The 18,621-nt window shown below is 35.3% G+C and overlaps 1 protein-coding gene across 1 annotated transcript in view; it reads right to left on the reverse strand.

The window, feature by feature from the left end:
* Nucleotides 1–2,864: 2,864 nt before the first annotated feature.
* AP4E1 (adaptor related protein complex 4 subunit epsilon 1) overlaps nucleotides 2,865–18,621 on the reverse strand; it is a 63,044-nt gene continuing 47,287 nt past the window's right edge. Inside the window, exons 15-19 of the mRNA XM_069459978.1 lie at nucleotides 12,841–13,099; nucleotides 9,204–9,761; nucleotides 7,138–7,328; nucleotides 4,616–4,773; nucleotides 2,865–3,593 (exon numbers count right to left, since the gene is read on the reverse strand). Of these exons, the coding sequence (XP_069316079.1) occupies nucleotides 3,433–3,593; nucleotides 4,616–4,773; nucleotides 7,138–7,328; nucleotides 9,204–9,761; nucleotides 12,841–13,099 (1,327 nt within the window). The 3' untranslated portion in view covers nucleotides 2,865–3,432. The remainder of the gene's footprint in view (nucleotides 3,594–4,615; nucleotides 4,774–7,137; nucleotides 7,329–9,203; nucleotides 9,762–12,840; nucleotides 13,100–18,621) is intronic.

The raw sequence follows: 18,621 nt of genomic DNA on the forward strand, positions 1-18,621 counted from the left end.
ATCCTAGCTAATGCAATAAGGCAGAGAAAGGAAATAAAAGGTATACTGACTGGGATAGAAAAAATAAAGTGTCTTTGTTTGTAGAAAACATGATCATCTATGCAGAAAATCCAAAAGCATGAACCAAAAAAACTCCTAGAACTAATAAGTGATTATAGCAAGGTTGCAGGATACAAGGTTAATATGTAAAAGTCAATCACTTTCCTATATGCCGGCAATGAATAAAAGGAATTTGAAATTAAAAACATAATACCATTTATATTAGCACTATTTGTATGGAGCCCACAAAGTTCTCTCTCACCATCATATAAAAATAGCAGTATATTTACTTTTAACCAATTAGAGCATATTGTTTGGGGGCTGTAATGAGTAAATTATTCTTTTCATCCCGTTTCAATTGCTTCTGCTCTTTTTAGCTAATACCTACCAAATTACTGATTAAACAGCATTATTGTTCAGCTGCTTAGATAATAATGAACATATAGACCAAAAAACAATATGATCACTTCATATTTATTACATGTTTAACTGAACTTTTTCAAATTACAGAATTCAATTCCAAAATAAGGTAATAAATGCCTACTAAATTGTTATTCACTTGCATTTCTCTCCTAAAATTTTAACACAGCAAAACATCTTAAAAGATGCATGAATAGGTTCAGTGCACTTCAGTGGCTCACAGTCATGAGACAAAGACGTTTATCCATAAAAATATAAGACAAATAGATCAATATTTTAAAATATTACTGACATGAAATAAAAGAAAAAATAAAATACTTCACTTTTACCACAATTATTTGGTAGATGATAGTAGAATATTGTTTAAAATAATGCTCCTCAGCAGAGCACATGCAGTGCTTGGTATGCTTGGCACATTATCACTTGGTAACTGCCCAGCTTCCATCTGCAGTTTCTCTAGAAGGACTCTTACTTGAGGCCCACTTTCAAACTCTGAGCCTCTGATCTGCCTGCCTCCACAGGTATTATTCTGGCAGGAGCCTGACCCTTACTCCTCCACCTGCTAGTAAGGATTTCTCATCTTCCCTTTTCTTTGCCCAGATTCTCACTTGCTGCCATCTCCATTCTCAGTACAGATGCCTGGCACAAAGCTCACACAGCTGAGCATTTCCCCATAGCTCTTATCCCAGGTGTTGCCCCTTAACTTACTAAATCATGACTATCAGGTAAAGAGAATGAGTCTACCCAAAAAAATCATTCTCCCTACTTTATATAGTCACATCTCTTACAATATAAAAAAAAAAAAAACGGTTGGTGATGCCTGATTTAGAACTTAAAACACTGAATGAGTTTAGACAGAGTATATACTACTCTGAAGTTAAAAATCTATCTTTTCTATTATTGTTTGTTTTTAAAATCATAAAAATTGTAAACATTCAACTAAACATTTCAGTAGAAACCCTGTTACCCTACTTTTTATCAGTGGGTTCAGAAAAAACAAAAGTGATACCATGTTCCTTTTGGCAGACCCAAAATCAGGCTCCCAAACCTAAACCTACCATTACATGTCTCCTACTATTGGACACCTCTGTATGCCAAGTATGTCTCTCATGACAACTGTTGTTGCCATTCATGAACACACCCTGTAACAATGCAGCAGAAAGCTCACTGTAACCTCTCCCTGCTCCACACTCGACCTACCCTCAGTGACCAGGCAAGTACATGGAAGTAAGGACACAAAAAATTGGAGCACCTCCTGTGTGACACACTGCATTCCTTTACAAAGTGAGAGGGTACTTCCTCTCTCTTTGTCAGAGTCTCACAGAATCAGGTAAGGGGCAACAGATGCCGCTGAGAGAGGTAAGAATAATGAGGACACTGATGAGGTTAGCTGTCAGTGTCTACCACACCCCCAGAGTCAGCACATTCCCTATATCTTGACACTGCTGGGAGTCTGAGGATGAATCTGATCTATTCAAAAGGAGGAACCTATCATACAGGTAATTCTAGTCACTTACTGCTCTTGTAGCAAGGTTTTACCGTATTTTTTAAAAGAATGAAATTAATGTTATATTTTTTAAATTAATAACTTAAAAATAATCAAAGAAAAAATACTGCTTTTGTTCTTAGGGTGGAATATTCTAGACACAAATGACTAATAAAATCTATCAGCTCTGGGGAATCCCCTTAGCATCTTTATCTCAGCTATGATTAATGAGATAACCTAAAATCAGAATTCCAGACCTGGGTGATAACAGTACAAATTAACCAAAGTGTTAACTGCAATGACTTAAAACTGTATTACCTGAATAGTCTCCATGATGAAGTACCAGAAAAAGTGAAATAATAAATATTTTCCACAGCACCATATGGTTTTATGAAATACTATTCCAGTTAATGTACAATCTCGAGATTTTGGTCCATCAATCATATTAGGCTTACCTCTTCTCTTACTGATAATAGTTCTGACAGAGGCCATACAGGCATAACTATAACATGAAAATGATATATTTTAGTGAAGAACCTGCATGATATATTTAGGCAGTCATTGTTTCAGCTACATCCATTGAGTACTAGTTCAAAGGCCAGGAAAGATAGCTTTGCCATTTATACTCTAATCACAAATTTTCATTTGCCAAAAGGACCTAAGTGGTAACTAAGATATTTGCTGGAACTAGCAAGTCCTTTTATAACTGTTTGCATTGATACCATGTGCTCTTATGGGTTTTGTTTCTATATGATGATATTTTATAAATGGCTCTGAGATTTTCAAATAAGAATGCATATAGTGACTCACTTTGAATTTTAAAATAAATGCAAGTAGAAAACAGACAAATTTTATAGCCAAATTATCTGGAATTATGTGTTATGAGTTATCTAGAATAAAAAATATACCACAGATTGGATCCCCCCAATATCCAGCATGCTCATGGATCTCCTGCAACTGTTAGTGTGTGCTATGCCAACTTAGTTCAACGCTGATCCAAGCAAAACATAACTGAAAGTACTGACTTGCCTACCAAAAAAACATACACTGCATTCCAAAGCCAAATATGAATTAGATTTGGGATTATCAATTTCATGTCTCCCCTCCATTAATACAGAAAACTGAGACTTGGCTTTACTACAAATTAGCTAGCACTAGAGTAAATTAGCTATAAAATTATTTATAACAAAATAAATATCTTCAGTCCCTCGACACTAGGTGATATAGAAATCATTAGCAGTTTATAACATTAGTTTAGGTCACTTTTTTGGGACCCAAACATACTGTACAATCCTGAGTTAAAGGCTAGGGTATAGTTCCTTGGGGACCTTTCTTAACCAGTAATCATAAAGAAAACACATAAACCACAACTTATAATAATCCCCATTTTCAATAGAAGTACCATGAGTTTTTTTTTTTACTTTGGTAAATAAGTTTATCTATGTAAACCATTGATCTTGATGGAGTAAAATTAAGCAGAGCTTCTGCTAGGATCCCTCCATCACCTTTTGACACTGATACAGTAAATAGTCAGGAAGAGTAGAGCAGGAGGATCTGAACCACAGAGCTAACACATCAGCATGAACTCGGCAATGCAGTAAGCAGGGGATGGATGGGAGCAGCTGACAGGCCAATAGCCCTTCATTGCCTACAACAAAACAAAAATGAAAATTTATTTAATATAAAAGGATATGAATAGACATTTCTCCAAGATGTACAAATGCTGAATAAGCACATGAAAAGATGCTTGACATTACTAATCACTAAGGAAATGCAAATCAAAACCACAATGAGATACTACTTTATATCCATTAGGATGGCTAATTTCAAAAAACCAGTGTTGATGAAGATGTGGAGAAATTATAATCCTTGCACATTGCTGGTGGAAATGAAAAATGGTATAGTTGCTATGAAAATGATATGGCAATTTCTCAAAAAATTAAATACAGAATTACCATATAATCCAGCAATTCCACTTCTGAGTATCTAAACAAAAGAACTGAAGCAGGGACATACAGATATTTGCATACCCATGCTCACAGCAGCATTATTCACCATAGCCAAAAAGAGGGAGTAACCCAAATATCCATTGACAGATGAATGGATAAACAATATGTGGTATATTCCTACAGTGGAATAGTATTCAGTCCTAAGAAAGAAGGAAATCCTGACACACGGTACATACCATGGATTAACCTTGAAGACATTATGCTAAGTGAAAGAAGCGAGGCACAAAAGGACAAATATTATACGGTTCCACATACAGAAAGTATATAAAGTAGTCAAATTCACAGAGGCAAAAAGTAAAATAGTGGTTTCCAGAGGCTGGGGAGGAAGGGGAAATGGGGAGTTAGTGTTTAATGGGTATAGAGTTTCAGTTGAGGAAGATGAAAAAGTTCTGGAGATAGATGGTGGTGATAGTTACACAGTGTGAATGTACTTAATGCCACTGAACTATATACATTCAAAAATCAGTAAAATGGTAAATTTTACACTATGTGTATTTTCCAATAAAGCATTCTTTAATATAATCTGAAAAGCGCACTCATCTGAAAGATAGCCACAATGGGAAATACAGCTCTAATAAATCTGACACTTAGAAGAGTTGATTGTATTGATGGTGAGAAAGCTCCTATAAACACAGAATCGCCTTTTTATATCTCTACAAACCTATAATGTCAATAACATGGAGTCTTAGTTTCTGTTGCAGGGTCTTTAGGGCAGAAGGCAGAGCAGCTTGAGATTCTGACATTTTTATATTTTGCTTCACATCATTTGCGAAGGATAGCCAGAGTTTGCCAAAGTCTTCAGTTGAGATTTTTAATGGTCTGAAAATAATTTTTAAAATTAGATTTTTATGCAAAAGAATGAAATTATTCTAAAGAAACAAATAAATGTCAAATGATCTGTAAAAATAAGACATAACCGTTATAAATCTGGGTCCCACAAAATTTATGTTTTTAAACCAAATATGATTAGAATGCTTAGTACCAACCTCCAATCTGATGAAAATACTGAAAGGAGATATTAAATTAAAAATGTCCACAATGAGATATCACCTAACTTCAGTGAGAATGGTTTTATCAAAAAGTCCCAAAACAACAGATGCTGGTGTGGATGCGGAGAGATAGGAACACTCATACAGTGCTGGTGGGACTGCAAACTAGTACAATCTCTATGGAAAGTAGTATGGAGATACCTCAAAGAACTAAACGTAGACCTACCATTAGATCCAGCAATTCCACTATTGGGTATTTACCCAAAGGAAAAAAAGTCATTTATCAAAAAGATACTTGCACCTGAGTGTTTATTGCAGCACGATTCACAATCACAAAGAAGTGGATCAACCCAAGTGCCCATCAATACATGAGTGGATTAATAAAATGTGGTATATGTATACCATGAAGTGCTACTCAGCCTTTAAAAAAAATGGTGAACTAATACCTTTTGTAACAACCTGGATGGAACTGGAGACCATTCTTCTAAGTGAAATACTGTTAAATGGAAAAACAAATACCACACATACTCACTATTAAATTGGAACTAATTGATCAACACTCGTGTACATATGGAAGTAAAACTCAACGGAAATGAAGCAGGGTGGGAGGGGGCAGGAGAGGACGGGTAAATTCACACCTAATGGGTACAATGTGCACTATCTGGGTGAAGGGCACACTTATAACTTTGACTCAAACTGTACAAAAGCAATTTAGGTAACCAAAACATTTGTACCCCTGTAATATTCTGAAATTTAAAACGTCATTTCAATAATCACTCAGTTCTCTTGAGTATTAGTCATTCCAGTAAGATTTTTTACCAAGTAATTTAATGAATCACTCAACATAATATAAAACTTTCCTTTCATGTATACTTTGGATTTGGAGGTAATGAGCTACGCTATCAAAGTTATATAAAAGAGTATGAATACAAAGATCTGGTCCCAGCTACTTGGGAGGCTGAGGCAGGAGGATCACGTGAGTTTAGTAGTTCAAGACCAGCCTAGGGAACATAGAAAACCCTGTCTCTTAAAAAAAAAAAAAAAAAGAAAAAGAAAAAAGAGAAGGGAAGAAAGGGAAGAAAGGGAAGGAAGGGAGGAAGAATTTTAACAAATATATTTTTTAAATGGTTCATGAGATTAAGATCAAATAGTTAAAACTGAGTATCTCTGGAGATGGGATTACAGAGAACTTTTATATTCTACTTATATTTTTCTATACCATTTAAATTTTATAATAAGTATGTATTGATTTTATAAGGAAGAAAATTATTTTTTAAAAGATACAGAGGATTTTATTAATACACACAAAACAACTATGTTACATATATTGTGCTTCCTCAGATTATTAATGTTCATCATGGGATATACCTTCAAAGTCACAGATTAAAGTTTTTTGAAGGCTGTATTTTATCTTATACAGGATTATATTTGTATAAATATAGTACTCATTGACAGACGGATAGACATGTTCTCACTAAAAAACTTTAAAGAGTGGGCAAAAATTACAGTAGCGTAACACAAATGATACATGGAGGTTAAAAATATTTTATATATATTCATTAGTATTCTGCATTCTTGAAGGTTCAGGCAGCCTTCATTTTTTAAAATGTTCAAATATAGTATAATACATTTATAAAAGTAAATGGGAGCAGATGAGTTAAGAGATTGTTTTTAATTATCTTGGTAACATTGCACAGTGCCTAGTATAATGTTAAATACTGCATGTTTAATAAAAGTTTAATAACTATGTCAAGTAATTTGCTTAAAGTTCTCTAAAGCTTAACAAACAGATTTTATGAAAGAATTAATTACAAGAATGAAATACAAATGAGAGAAACTTTAAAAGCCTTAAAATAAAAAGCCTGGCAGGACCCTTTGGCTTTAGTTTAAATACTTTTTCTCAGAAGTTTTTCTAGATCACCAACCAACTCCAACCTAAATCAGGTTTCATATTATAATCTCTCATTGTACTATTTATTTTCTTTTCATAACACAGTTCACATTATATGTGTATTTATGTAATGCTTAATGTCGACTCCCTAGACTACAAATTCCCTTAAAGTAGGGACTGTGTCTAGTTTTTAATTGTTATACTTCCTAGCACCTAGTTTAGTGTCTCTGTCCAGATAAGCAGTCTAAAAAATATGTGCTAAATGAATGAATAACTTGAATTAACATTCCAGAAAGTATTTACCTAATGAAATCTAATAGTGATAAGTTTACGGAAAATTCCAGCTGAACAGAATGAGTATCCATCATATGATAATTTAAAAAACCAGAAAGATTCTCTTCTGTAAAAGGTTTTTCCATCTGCACACTATATTGAAAGGTTTTGGTGCTTTCTGCTTCCACTACAGGCAAACAGCATCCAGGTTGCTCAGTGATCTGTAAATAAAAGTAATAAAAAGTATTGAAGAAGGGATCAATACAGACATTACATGAATACCAATTTTCTATTTAATTGAAGTAGTACAAAAGCATACTAATGTAGGAAGTTAATAACAAACTACATTATAAAGATGACTGACAACTTCACTTGAGAAAAATTCATTAGCACAGATAAGAAATAAGAGTACACAATTCAAAATTAAGTTAATAAATGGCATTACATTTAAAACTTCTATATAATTATTTTTTAAAGGATTATTAAACCCTAGTCTGGTGGTTCTCAGTCCTGGCTGGCACCAGATTTTTGAAGCTAGAAGATTTTAAAAAATAATAAACAAATAAAAATATACAGTTTTCTTCCATTCTCATTCACCGTCCTTACTCAAGCTCTGGTGGTAGAGTTCAGGCAACTGGCTTGGGTTTTCTTTTGTTTTTTTAAGTTCCACGGGTGACTTTAATGCACATCTAGAGTCAGGAACTTTTGCCCTGGTCATTCAACACATTCTAGCTCATAGAAGAGACTGAGTCAGTTTTGTGGAAGATAAATTCACTGGTGAAATCTCATTATAACTTCACTAAAGACATCCACACAATAATGTAATCAAATACATTTTCAGAAATCACAATGGAAGGAACAGAATTGATGCCTGAGCACTCAGTATAAAAAAATAAATCAGAGAAAAAAAAGAAATAGACAGTATACAATTTATCCTTCAGTATCCTTACTCCTTGATATTCTACTTTATTTAATATTTTGAGAATTTCATTACAGTGTTTATGACAAAAGTGAGTGAGACATTTAAAGAGCGCAGGAGGCCAGGCGCGGTGGCTCACGCCTGTAATCCTAGCACTCTGGGAGCTGAGGCAGGAGGATCACTTGAGCTCAGGAGTTCGAGACCAGCTTGAGCAAGAGGGAGACCCCATCTCTGCTAAAAATAGAAAAATTAGCCGGGCATGGTGGCATGCACCAATAGTCCCAGCTACTTGGGAAGCTGAGGCAGGAAGATAGCTTGAGCCCAGGAGTTTGAGGTTGCAGTGAGCTATGATGATGCCACTGCACTCTGCCCAGGGTGACAGAGTGAGTCTCTGTCTTGAAAAAATAAAATAAACAGTGTAGGAAGAGACCATAAAATATCCACTGAAAATAACATAATAAAACCAAGTGCCATGTATTGCTATAAGTATTTAACAGACATTAATTCATGTAATCCTCACAACAATAGGCACACACTATTAATATTCTCATTTTAAACATGAAAAACTGAGGTACAAAGCAGTTAAATAACTTAACCACATAATACAGCTAATAAGCTGCAGAAACAAGATTCAAAGCCAAGCAGTCTGAGACAAGAGCCTACATTCTTTACCATGTTCTATTGAAACTTACTTTATATCTATGGCCTTTCCCAATACAATCTTTTTTTTTGTTTAAAAAGACACAGGTCTCACTGTCACTCAAGCTAGGTGGGACTATAGGCATGCACTACCATGCCCAGCTTATTTATTTATTTATTTATTTATTTATTTTTGGTAGAGACAGGGTCTCACTATGTTGTCCAGGCTGGTCTCGAACTCCTAGCCTCAAACAATCCTCCCACCTTGGCCTCCCAAAGTGCTGGGATTACAGGCATGAGCTACCATGTCCAGCCCCAATACAATCTTGATTATGCTTTTCTTGTCTCTTTTGAATAATTTGTCTCTACTCAAAATAATAAAAAATTTGTCATAGCTTTTACCTGTTTTCCTTAAAGAAGGAAGAAGGATGGGGAAGAAATTTACAAGCCATCCAAAGAGCCAACAGTAGGAACACTAAGTAAGCATTGTCCATTTAAGGCAGAAATGATGAATGCCATCTAGGCACCACTGTCTTACCTTAAAATTTTCTGCAGGAAAAATTTCTAAGTTAGCACTTTTCAATTCCAAACCACTCTTATTAGTGACTGACCAGACCATCAATAAGCAGTCATCTTTCCAAATTTTGTAAGAAGACACTGATATGGTTTCATTATTACAGACTTCTATAAGATTTGAATGTATGTATTCAGTAGTTTCTTCCAACAAAGAAGAAGCTAAACAGATTTCCTTGGCAACTGAAGCTGCAGTAGATTGAGAAGGGTGAAAAATTTCCATGTTGTTATCATCAAACAAAGAAGGCGTAGACAGGCTGCAATTTGAGAGTTTCTCAACCAAAGGTAGTTCTGTGAGTGACTCAGAATCCAGAAGTTCCGAATTGAGAGAAAATTTCTTTAATTCTTTATCTCCTCTATCCTGCAAAGTATTCAAATAATAATCTCCTTCATATGCCACATTTGACAAAGAACTAAAGGAAGAACAGGTTATATTATGAACACTGGTCATTTCTCCACTTTTGGTTTCCTTGAGTTTTGATTTCTTTCTGAACTTGTGAGAAACAGTATCTGCTTTTCCAAGCTGTAAAAATAAAACATAATAATGTAAAAAGGAATCATTCTACTAGTCATGAGTTTTAAACATTCTTCTATAATTTCAAATGAGCAATTTACTAACTTGCTAAGGTTCTTTCTATAAAGCATTAATTAACAAAGAATCAGAGATGAATAAAATAAAATGTTAAGCCCTAAAATTCTGACAGCTACATAACTTTGAACTATTAGCTAAATCTTATTTCTCATAAAAAACACATGGAATCAGGAAAAGAAATAAGGTCAAAAAGTCAGTCATGAACAATTCTGAAAACTTATTAGATTTCAGAATACTAGGTTACAGAATTGAACAAATTAAAAATAGTGAGAAGTCTAACCATTTTTTGAATTTCCAGAGTTTTCCTATAGAAGCCTAAGTTACTCTTTTTTTTTTTTTTTTTTTTGAGACAGAGTCTCACTCTGTTGCCCGGGCTAGAGTGTCGTGGTGTTTCAGCCTAGCTCACAGCAACCTCAAACTCCTGGGCTCAAGCAATCCTTCTGCCCAGCCTCCCGAGTAGCTGGGACTACAGGCATGTGCCACCATGCCCGGCTAATTTTTTTTCTATATATTTTTAGTTGTCCAGCTAATTTCTTTCTATTTTTAGTAGAGATGGGGGTCTCGCTCTTGCTCAGGCTGGTCTCGAACTCCTGAGCTCAAATGATCCACCCGCCTTGGCCTCCTAGAGTGCTAGGATTACAGGCGTGAACCACCACGCCCAGCCCTAAATTACTCTTAAATACAGGGATGACTCAAACTGTTCTAGTAACCTACAACAATCATGATTTCATGGCCTGTGAGTTAATAAGCAGGGAAGAAAAACTAGTTTTACCTCAAGAATCAACTGGCAGTGGCTAATTGGAACACTAAACAGGAAAGAATTCTGTAACTGGGTAGTGATGTCCATAGACTCAAGAGACAGGAACAGCAAATTTGCTTTCCTCATTCTAGATATTAAATTATCACCCTGAACGTTCTCCTGAGAAAGAAAATCTAACAGAAAGCTATGCACTTGTTAAGCAGGCAGGAATACTTCTATATCAGCAATAAGGTTCACAGATCAGGGCTCCGTGAGCCTTGGTATCATCTGACTTTGGCATGCTCTTACTAGAGCATTCACTGGTACCCTCTCACCACTCACAGCCTGCCAGAACAACTCTAGTCCCAGGATCAGTCACTTTGCTGCTGAACTGCAAATGTCAACTGAGTCATTAAAATTTATTAATTATTAATACATTTAGATTGAATTTTTTTTTCTTATTGAGAGAATATCAAGTCTGACAGAAATGGGATCAAGATTGGTGAATCTACTGTAAAATTAAATTGAAAAAAAAAAAAAAAACAGCTTCCTCAAGATACATTTCAATAATACTATATGTGTAAATAAACAAGAGTTTTAGTCAAAAAAAAAAAAATATATAGTTCAGAAATGCAAAGAAGCTTTTACTAGATTAACCAACCATGTGAAAATAGCGTCTTTGAACTATTGATATTTATGCTTAATATGACAGCTAACTAAGCTTTCTTTAAGTAAAATGTTTCTATAGAAACTGAAAAGCTTTTCCAACTCATTTATAGATTGGGCATTTTTATATATTCAATGGGAGATGATGCTTGCTTCCTTATCTCTTCGATTTTAGGTGCTTGTACTCTTAAAGTGGATTTTGTTCAGTTTAATTGTCTTTAGCTTGAAGCTGAACTGTTTCTTGATAAGTTCTTTTGCTCTAAGGTTTAAACTACTTCTTAGATGTCTCCTTTCATAACTAAAATGAAATTCTCAATTAAAAAAAAAAAAAAAAAAAAAGCGGCCGGGCGCGGTGGCTCACGCCTGTAATCCTAGCACTCTGGAGGCCGAGGTGGGCGGATTGTTTGAGCTCAGGAGTTCGAGACCAGCCTGAGCAAGAGCGAGACCCCATCTCTACTAAAAATAGAAAGAAATTATATGGACAGCTAAAATATATATATAGAAAAAATTAGCCGGGCATGGTGGCGCATGCCTGTAGTCCCAGCTACTCGGGAGGCTGAGACAGGAGGATCGCCTGAGCTCAGGAGTTTGAGGTTGCTGTGAGCTAGGCTGATGCCACGGCACTCACTCTAGCCTGGGCAACAGAGTGAGACTCTGTCTCAAAAAAAAAAAAAAAAAGATTGGTGAATCTAAAAAAGACAGACACAGATAAAGATTGTAGCATGGTATACCACTACTACTGACAGGAATGATGGGAAAATTCCACCAAGAGAGAAGAAAGATGAAAGAACTAGGATGTTGCTCTAATCACAATTTCATACTAGGTGGACTCATCAGCCACCAAAAGGAGAATTCCATAGTATTCCCAGATGCTCAAAAATAGCACCTGTCCATCATCCAACTTTTCATTCTTTTACTATAAAAATAATACATCAGCATTAAAAGTTTGAAAATCATCATAGTCCTAATATCTGAATATAATTCTCATTTTTGTGTAATTCCTTTCAGTCTTAGTTATAAACAAGGTATAAATAAAAATTTATACTCGGCATTTTTAAAAATATATAAGCATTTTTAAAAATATATAAGTATTTTTCCCTTTTACAATGCAATATTGATCATTCTTCGAGCTGAATAGTATTCTGAGAGAATATAATTTATGTCACTATTCTCCTACAATTAGAAAGCTAAACTGATTCCTATTTTTCACTATTAAAAATACCATTTTGAGATGTGCTTTTTCCACAGATACACCCATACTGTTGAACTATTATTATTCATCCCCCTTCCCTTCAAGAACTGTCCCATCCACCCACAGGGGTGAGAGTACTTGTGATCATATTTGTAACTTTATTTGCACCCTGACCCTTGCCCTAGCTAACTGGACTGAAGAGAACATCTGATTCAAGTTGAACCAATTGGATTTTCTCTTTCTGAAATATAAAGGTATATCGCTGGGCGATAAAGGTATATCGCTGGACAGCAAGTGAGAGCTGGGGAAGTCATTTCTCACCATGTGTGTAGATGACAGCCAGGAGCTTTTACAGAGCCAGTTTTTTGTACAATCGGGATACAGATTCTTTTGGAATATAATTGATTACTTACCAAACTGATTGTATTGTCTGATCCTAGCCCAACAAATAACGATGATGCCAGCAGCTGCTTTTCTTTCTCCTCCTTAGATTGGGTAAGAACTTGAGATTGATCCTTTTTTGTTATAGCTTGATCTACATTCTCCATTACTGTACTCTCTTGAGGAATAGGTGGAGTTTCACTTTCATCACCAGTTTTGCTTTCTTTCTTGGGAAGATAGCCCTCTTTCCCCCACAATTTCTTTATACCTTCCAGCTTCAAGCTATTGGTCCTAAGGAGATTGATAATGAAATCAAGTCCATTTAAATAATTGCTAAATAGTTAACTTTCTTGGGACATTTTTCCAAAACACATCAATACCCATGGCCTTTTAGAAACAGCTTTCACATTATATTCTATATGCCAGAAGTAAAACCTAGCTCTCTAGACTTTATTTCAATTACAGCCAATATCCCCCCACTCTGCAGTCAAAGGATTTAAGGCAGCAGAACTCTAACTTAGTTAAAAATTTCAGATCATTTAATTTTTACTTAATTGCTTGAATAAGTTGTACAAAAATAGAACTACTGTAAATCAGTTCCTTTCCCCCATTGACTTTTCAAAAAATATCTTATCTTTAATTCTGACGGGTTAAAGATCAGAAATAACTCTTCAGTTTCTTAGTTATAGTAAATGATTAAACCTATATATTAATAAATTCATTAAATAAAATCCCATTGAAAGTAAAATCATTCAAATGTACTTGTATATATAAATTTACTTTTAATCCACACTAACTATATTTTCAACTATTATAAATGTACTTTTATAAAAATGAAATGAAGCTGGTCTATAAAAGAAAAAAGTAAGATTTTTAGGAAAAAGCATGAGGCTTAGCAATTTTTATACCTGAGTTGAAGAAGAATTAAAGTAATGTTTAGGAGCCAGATGTTCTGCCCAAAAAGTCTAGGCAAGACATCTAGGCAATAAGTCCAGTGCGGCTGCTTGGAGGGGAAACTGGAGGAAGGACGCCCAGGGGTTAATCACCCCAGACTCTGCCGATGAGTGGCTGGCTTGGACATGCCATGACAAAGGAGGTGGCAGTTATAGCTGTGAATTTAGAGTGACTAATAAGTGTGGGCTAAAATAGCCAAAGATTGTCTCTATTGTTCTTACATAAGAGCTATGGTCCATTTATTAGCTTGACTATGGTAATCATTTCACAATGTATATCTATATCAAAACATCATGTTCTACATCTTAAAACATACACAGTTGATTCCTGAACAATGCAAGGGTTATGGGTGCCAACTCCTTGTGTAGTCAAAAATCCACATAGAACTTTTGACTCCCTTAAAACCTAAATACTAATAGCCAACTGCTGACCAGAGCCTTTCCGATAATACCGATAATACCTTACCGATAATAATCAACTTAACACATAAATAGACTAATATCTACATACATTTTATGCATTCATGACATATCTTTTTCTTAATTTTTTCAATATTTCTAGTCTGTGCAGTTCATCAGAGAGTTTTTTCAAAGTGTCACAAATCTCCAAAAAATTTTCCAATATATTTATTGAAAAAAATCCAAGTATAAGTGGACTTAGACAGTTCAAACCCGTATTGCTCAAGGGTCAATTATATAATTTTTATTTGCCAATCACCTCTCAATAAAGCTGGGGCAAAGAAAGAACTGTGTGTCCTCGACAATAGGCTCATTTAGGCATCCCTGTCATGGTCCAAAATGACATTTTTATAATTTATATTACAAGATAGGTAGATCATGAAATGAATCTAAAAGGAAGACTCAGAAATATTAATATTGATTATGATTCCCATCTAAATTGTTGGAATCATGATCAATTTGATTTTGAGGCCAAAACTAAAAAATAAAAAAAAAAAACCAGGTAGTTATACCCCATACTGACTGAAGAATTAATGCTACTAAGTAGTAAGTGATTGAAGGAAAACTTGAATGTTAATAAAGAATGCCCTACAGGCAGTTGATTCCTCCTCAATGATTTTTACCGCTAAGTATTCCTTTATAAATATCTTCATTTCCCCCTTTCTTTCAGGTACCGAAAGAATTTTCTAAGAAGTTTTGAAAAGAAAAAAAAAATTATCCAGTAAATCTCTTAGAAAAAAACTGGTTGTCCTTGCCACAAGCAGAACCAAAAGTGGTCACAGGAACCACTAAAATGACCCCTACCATCTCTAGAATGCTCAAAAGTAGCACCTCTAGGGAATTCATGAATACCCACAGTAGGATTACAGTATCTATGTACCCCCTTTAACCAAAACATTTCCATTAATTATTACCAAAAAAGTCCCTAAATTTTACTAACAAATAGTCTATTAGTTTAACAAAAAATGGCATGTGTGGCAGGCTCTGGGCTGCTTCATCCAGACCCTTCTTCAGTGAAGGACTGTCGCTCAGCTGTTGGGAGGACTGTCAACTCTCAGCCTCTTCATTGCCTGAGAGGCAGAAAGGCACTTCAGCCAAGATCACATCACTTGCAGGCAGCCTACATCCACTGATAGATGAGCAGAAGCATAAAGTCCTAGCCACCTATCTTGGTCCAACTCCGGACAACTCTGAAGCGTCATTCTAGCTCCAGAGCTCCCCATGGGGTTAGCAGAGGCTGTCACTGGCAATGTATCACATCTTAACTTATTTTGCCCAAAACTCCTTCTTTTCTCTTCCTTGTACAGATGTCCATCCCAAGGGAACTCATTATTCTACACACTAAATGCCCATTGCAGAATGTGCTGCCCAGGGAACCCAACTCAAAACAACAGGCAAAAGGGGAGAGGGGCACAAAAGGAGCCTAAAAGGAACCTCAAGCTATTTTAAAGATTCTTCTCACTTATTTCATCTGCATACGTGCCTATTATGAACACAAACTTTCTGTCATGTACTACATGTAGACAGTCTAAAAAGTGGCAAAATACATAAGAAAGCAACATAAGGCCATTTCATATACAAAATATGCCTCTTAATAGTATGAAACATACTGTAAAAAGAATTTTTTTTACTATGAGTCATCCTCGCCTGGATTTTGACAACACTAGAATACATAATTTTATATGGTGTGCTTTTATATTATTTTTTAATCAGAACATTCAAACACATATAGAAATTCTGACCAGTAACCTTCAAAAGATTAGGCGTATACTTTAACTCAGCTCTAGAAATTCCCACTTGAGGTAGGGTGCTGACAGGCAAGAAATTCTAAATTGGGCTTACTACTACTTTATTCTCAGTTTACAAAAAACTGTAGAAGAGCAATTGTCTCCCCGCTAAAGCGGACTCATGTTGCCAATTACCTCACAGGTTCCTCATTTGAAATAATGTATAAGTTGTGGACTTCTTTGGAAAGAAATTTTAAATTCATCCCTCATGTTCCACTTCACGATAATACAGCACATATAAGTCCTTAGCAGTTGTGCTAAATGCCATTTCTCTGAGGGTGGTACATGTATATGTACAGGATTTACAAGGCCCTGTGACGTCCTCCAGATCCCAGTTCAATACTAAAGCAACAAATGCTGTCACCTGTTGTGCAGGTAAAAGTGACTGTGTAAGTTTCTCTCTGGGTTTGGAAGGTTTCTGTCTCTCTTTCCCTTTCCCTGTTTGGGGTACTTAATTGCTGTCACCTTCACCATCACATGCCCACAAACTATATCTGCTCCCCATGTTTGAAATATACCAAAATTAAATATATGAGAAAGAAAATGTCAAGGATTTTAACAGAGCAAGGAAAAAAAGGATAAGAAAGAGAATTTGAACTTACGCCATTTCATTCAGCATGTCATTCGTTCATTCTACATTTCTCATAGTCTCTATGTCATTCTTGTGATAAATACCTTTTATAATCATTTCATTGAAAGGTTGACAAATATAAGCATGAATATAAAATAAGGTGACTGACTTCTTAATGAATATACAAGGACTCAAAATTCAAATGTCATCCTTCAAAGTTGTCACCTTTGAGGTTTTTATCATATTTATTCCAGTAATGCTGCCATTACTTAAAACATTCTGAATTCTTTTAGATAAAGCTACTTCACAAACAAGAAAGCCATTTTCATTACTTTATATCAGTATACCAACCAAAATTATTCAGACTGATCACTAGTTTTATTTGGTAAGCTCAGCTTTTAGATAATGACAATAATGATGATAAAGACAATTATTATTAATAATAACAGCTACCATTTATCAATCACTTACTCTGTACTGGGTTGTACTATGCACTTCACACACATTATCTCATTTTATTAATATTAACTTAATTATGTTTCTAAAAGTAACTTAATTATATTTCCTAAATCAAAATCTGCCTTAAAAGGATGAAATATGGCTCCAAAGAAGACATTTAAACAATCACCAATTTTCAAGGTGTCTGGGAAGAAGCTCTGAAAGCACTTTGAGCAAAATATACAGCTTCCTCAGGTGAGTATAGATGTTCCCTGATTTATAATGGTTCAACTTAATGATTTTTCAACTTTACAATGGCGTGAAAGCAATACATATTTAGTAGAAACCATACTTTGAAAAAAAATTTTTTTAAGAGACACGGTCTCTCATGCCTGTAATCCTAGCACTCTGGGAGGCTGGGGCAGGAGGATCGCTCGAGGTCAGGAGTTCAAGACCAGCCTGAGCAAGAGTGAGACCCCGTCTCTACTAAAAAAATAGAAAGAAATTAGCCAGACAACTAAAAATACATAGAAAAATAATTAGCCGGGCATGGTGGCTCATGCCTGTAGTCCCAACTACTTGGGAGGCTGAGGTAGAAGGATTGCTTGAGCCCAGGAGCTTGAGGTTGGTGTGAGCTAGGCTGACAGCACAGCACTCTAACCCGGACAACAGAGTGAGACTCTGTCTCAAAAAAAAAAAAAAAAAAAAAAGAGACAGGGTCTCGCTCTGTTGCCTGGGCTACAGTGGAATGGCATGATCTGCAGCCTTGAACTCCTGGGCTCAAGTGATTCTCCCACCTCAACCTTCAGAGCAGCTGGGACTATAAACATGCACCACCATGCCTGGCTAATTTTCAAATCTTTTTAGAGATGGGGTCTCACTATGTTGCCCAGGCTGGTGTTGTCCAGGCTGGTCTTGAACTCCTGGCCTCAAGCAATCCTCCTGCCTCAGCTTCTGCCTCCTGAGTAGCTGGAATTACAGTTGTGAGCCACCATGCCTATCTTAAATTTTGAATTTCTATCCTTTCCCAGGCTAGTAACAGGCAATACAATACTCTCTTTCAATGCTGTTCTGAGCATGTTTAAGGTAGGCTAGGTTAAACTATGATGTTTGGTAGGTTAGGTGTATGAAATACATTTTTGACAATATATTTTCAATTTACAATGGGTTTATCAGGATATAATCCCATTGTAAGTGGAGGAGCATTTGTGTACACCTTCTTCAGATTACTATACAGCTTCCTCAGGTGAAATCAATCATCTTATTTAATGTTCATCTCTATTATATCTGTTAATCTTCCAATGAGATGGTTATAAGAAGTATCCATTAGAAGGAAGAATATAGAATGATACGCTGAATACTTACCTGGGTATATAAATTCTAATACACTTCTTAAATATATATATATATATACACACACACACACATATATATTTTTTTACAACATGCAGCAAATAACACACATTATTATAATGTGTGAAGCTTGTATACATCTTATGCTGTCTTGGAAGGTAAATAAACTCTTAAAGTATAAGAACATGCTGTACAATAACAATACCTTGAGAGCAAATAAATAGAAACAACAGAAACAGCCCATATAAAATT

The sequence above is a fragment of the Eulemur rufifrons genome, chromosome 2 (assembly GCF_041146395.1).
Source record: "Eulemur rufifrons isolate Redbay chromosome 2, OSU_ERuf_1, whole genome shotgun sequence".
Taxonomy (NCBI): Eukaryota; Metazoa; Chordata; class Mammalia; order Primates; family Lemuridae; genus Eulemur; species Eulemur rufifrons.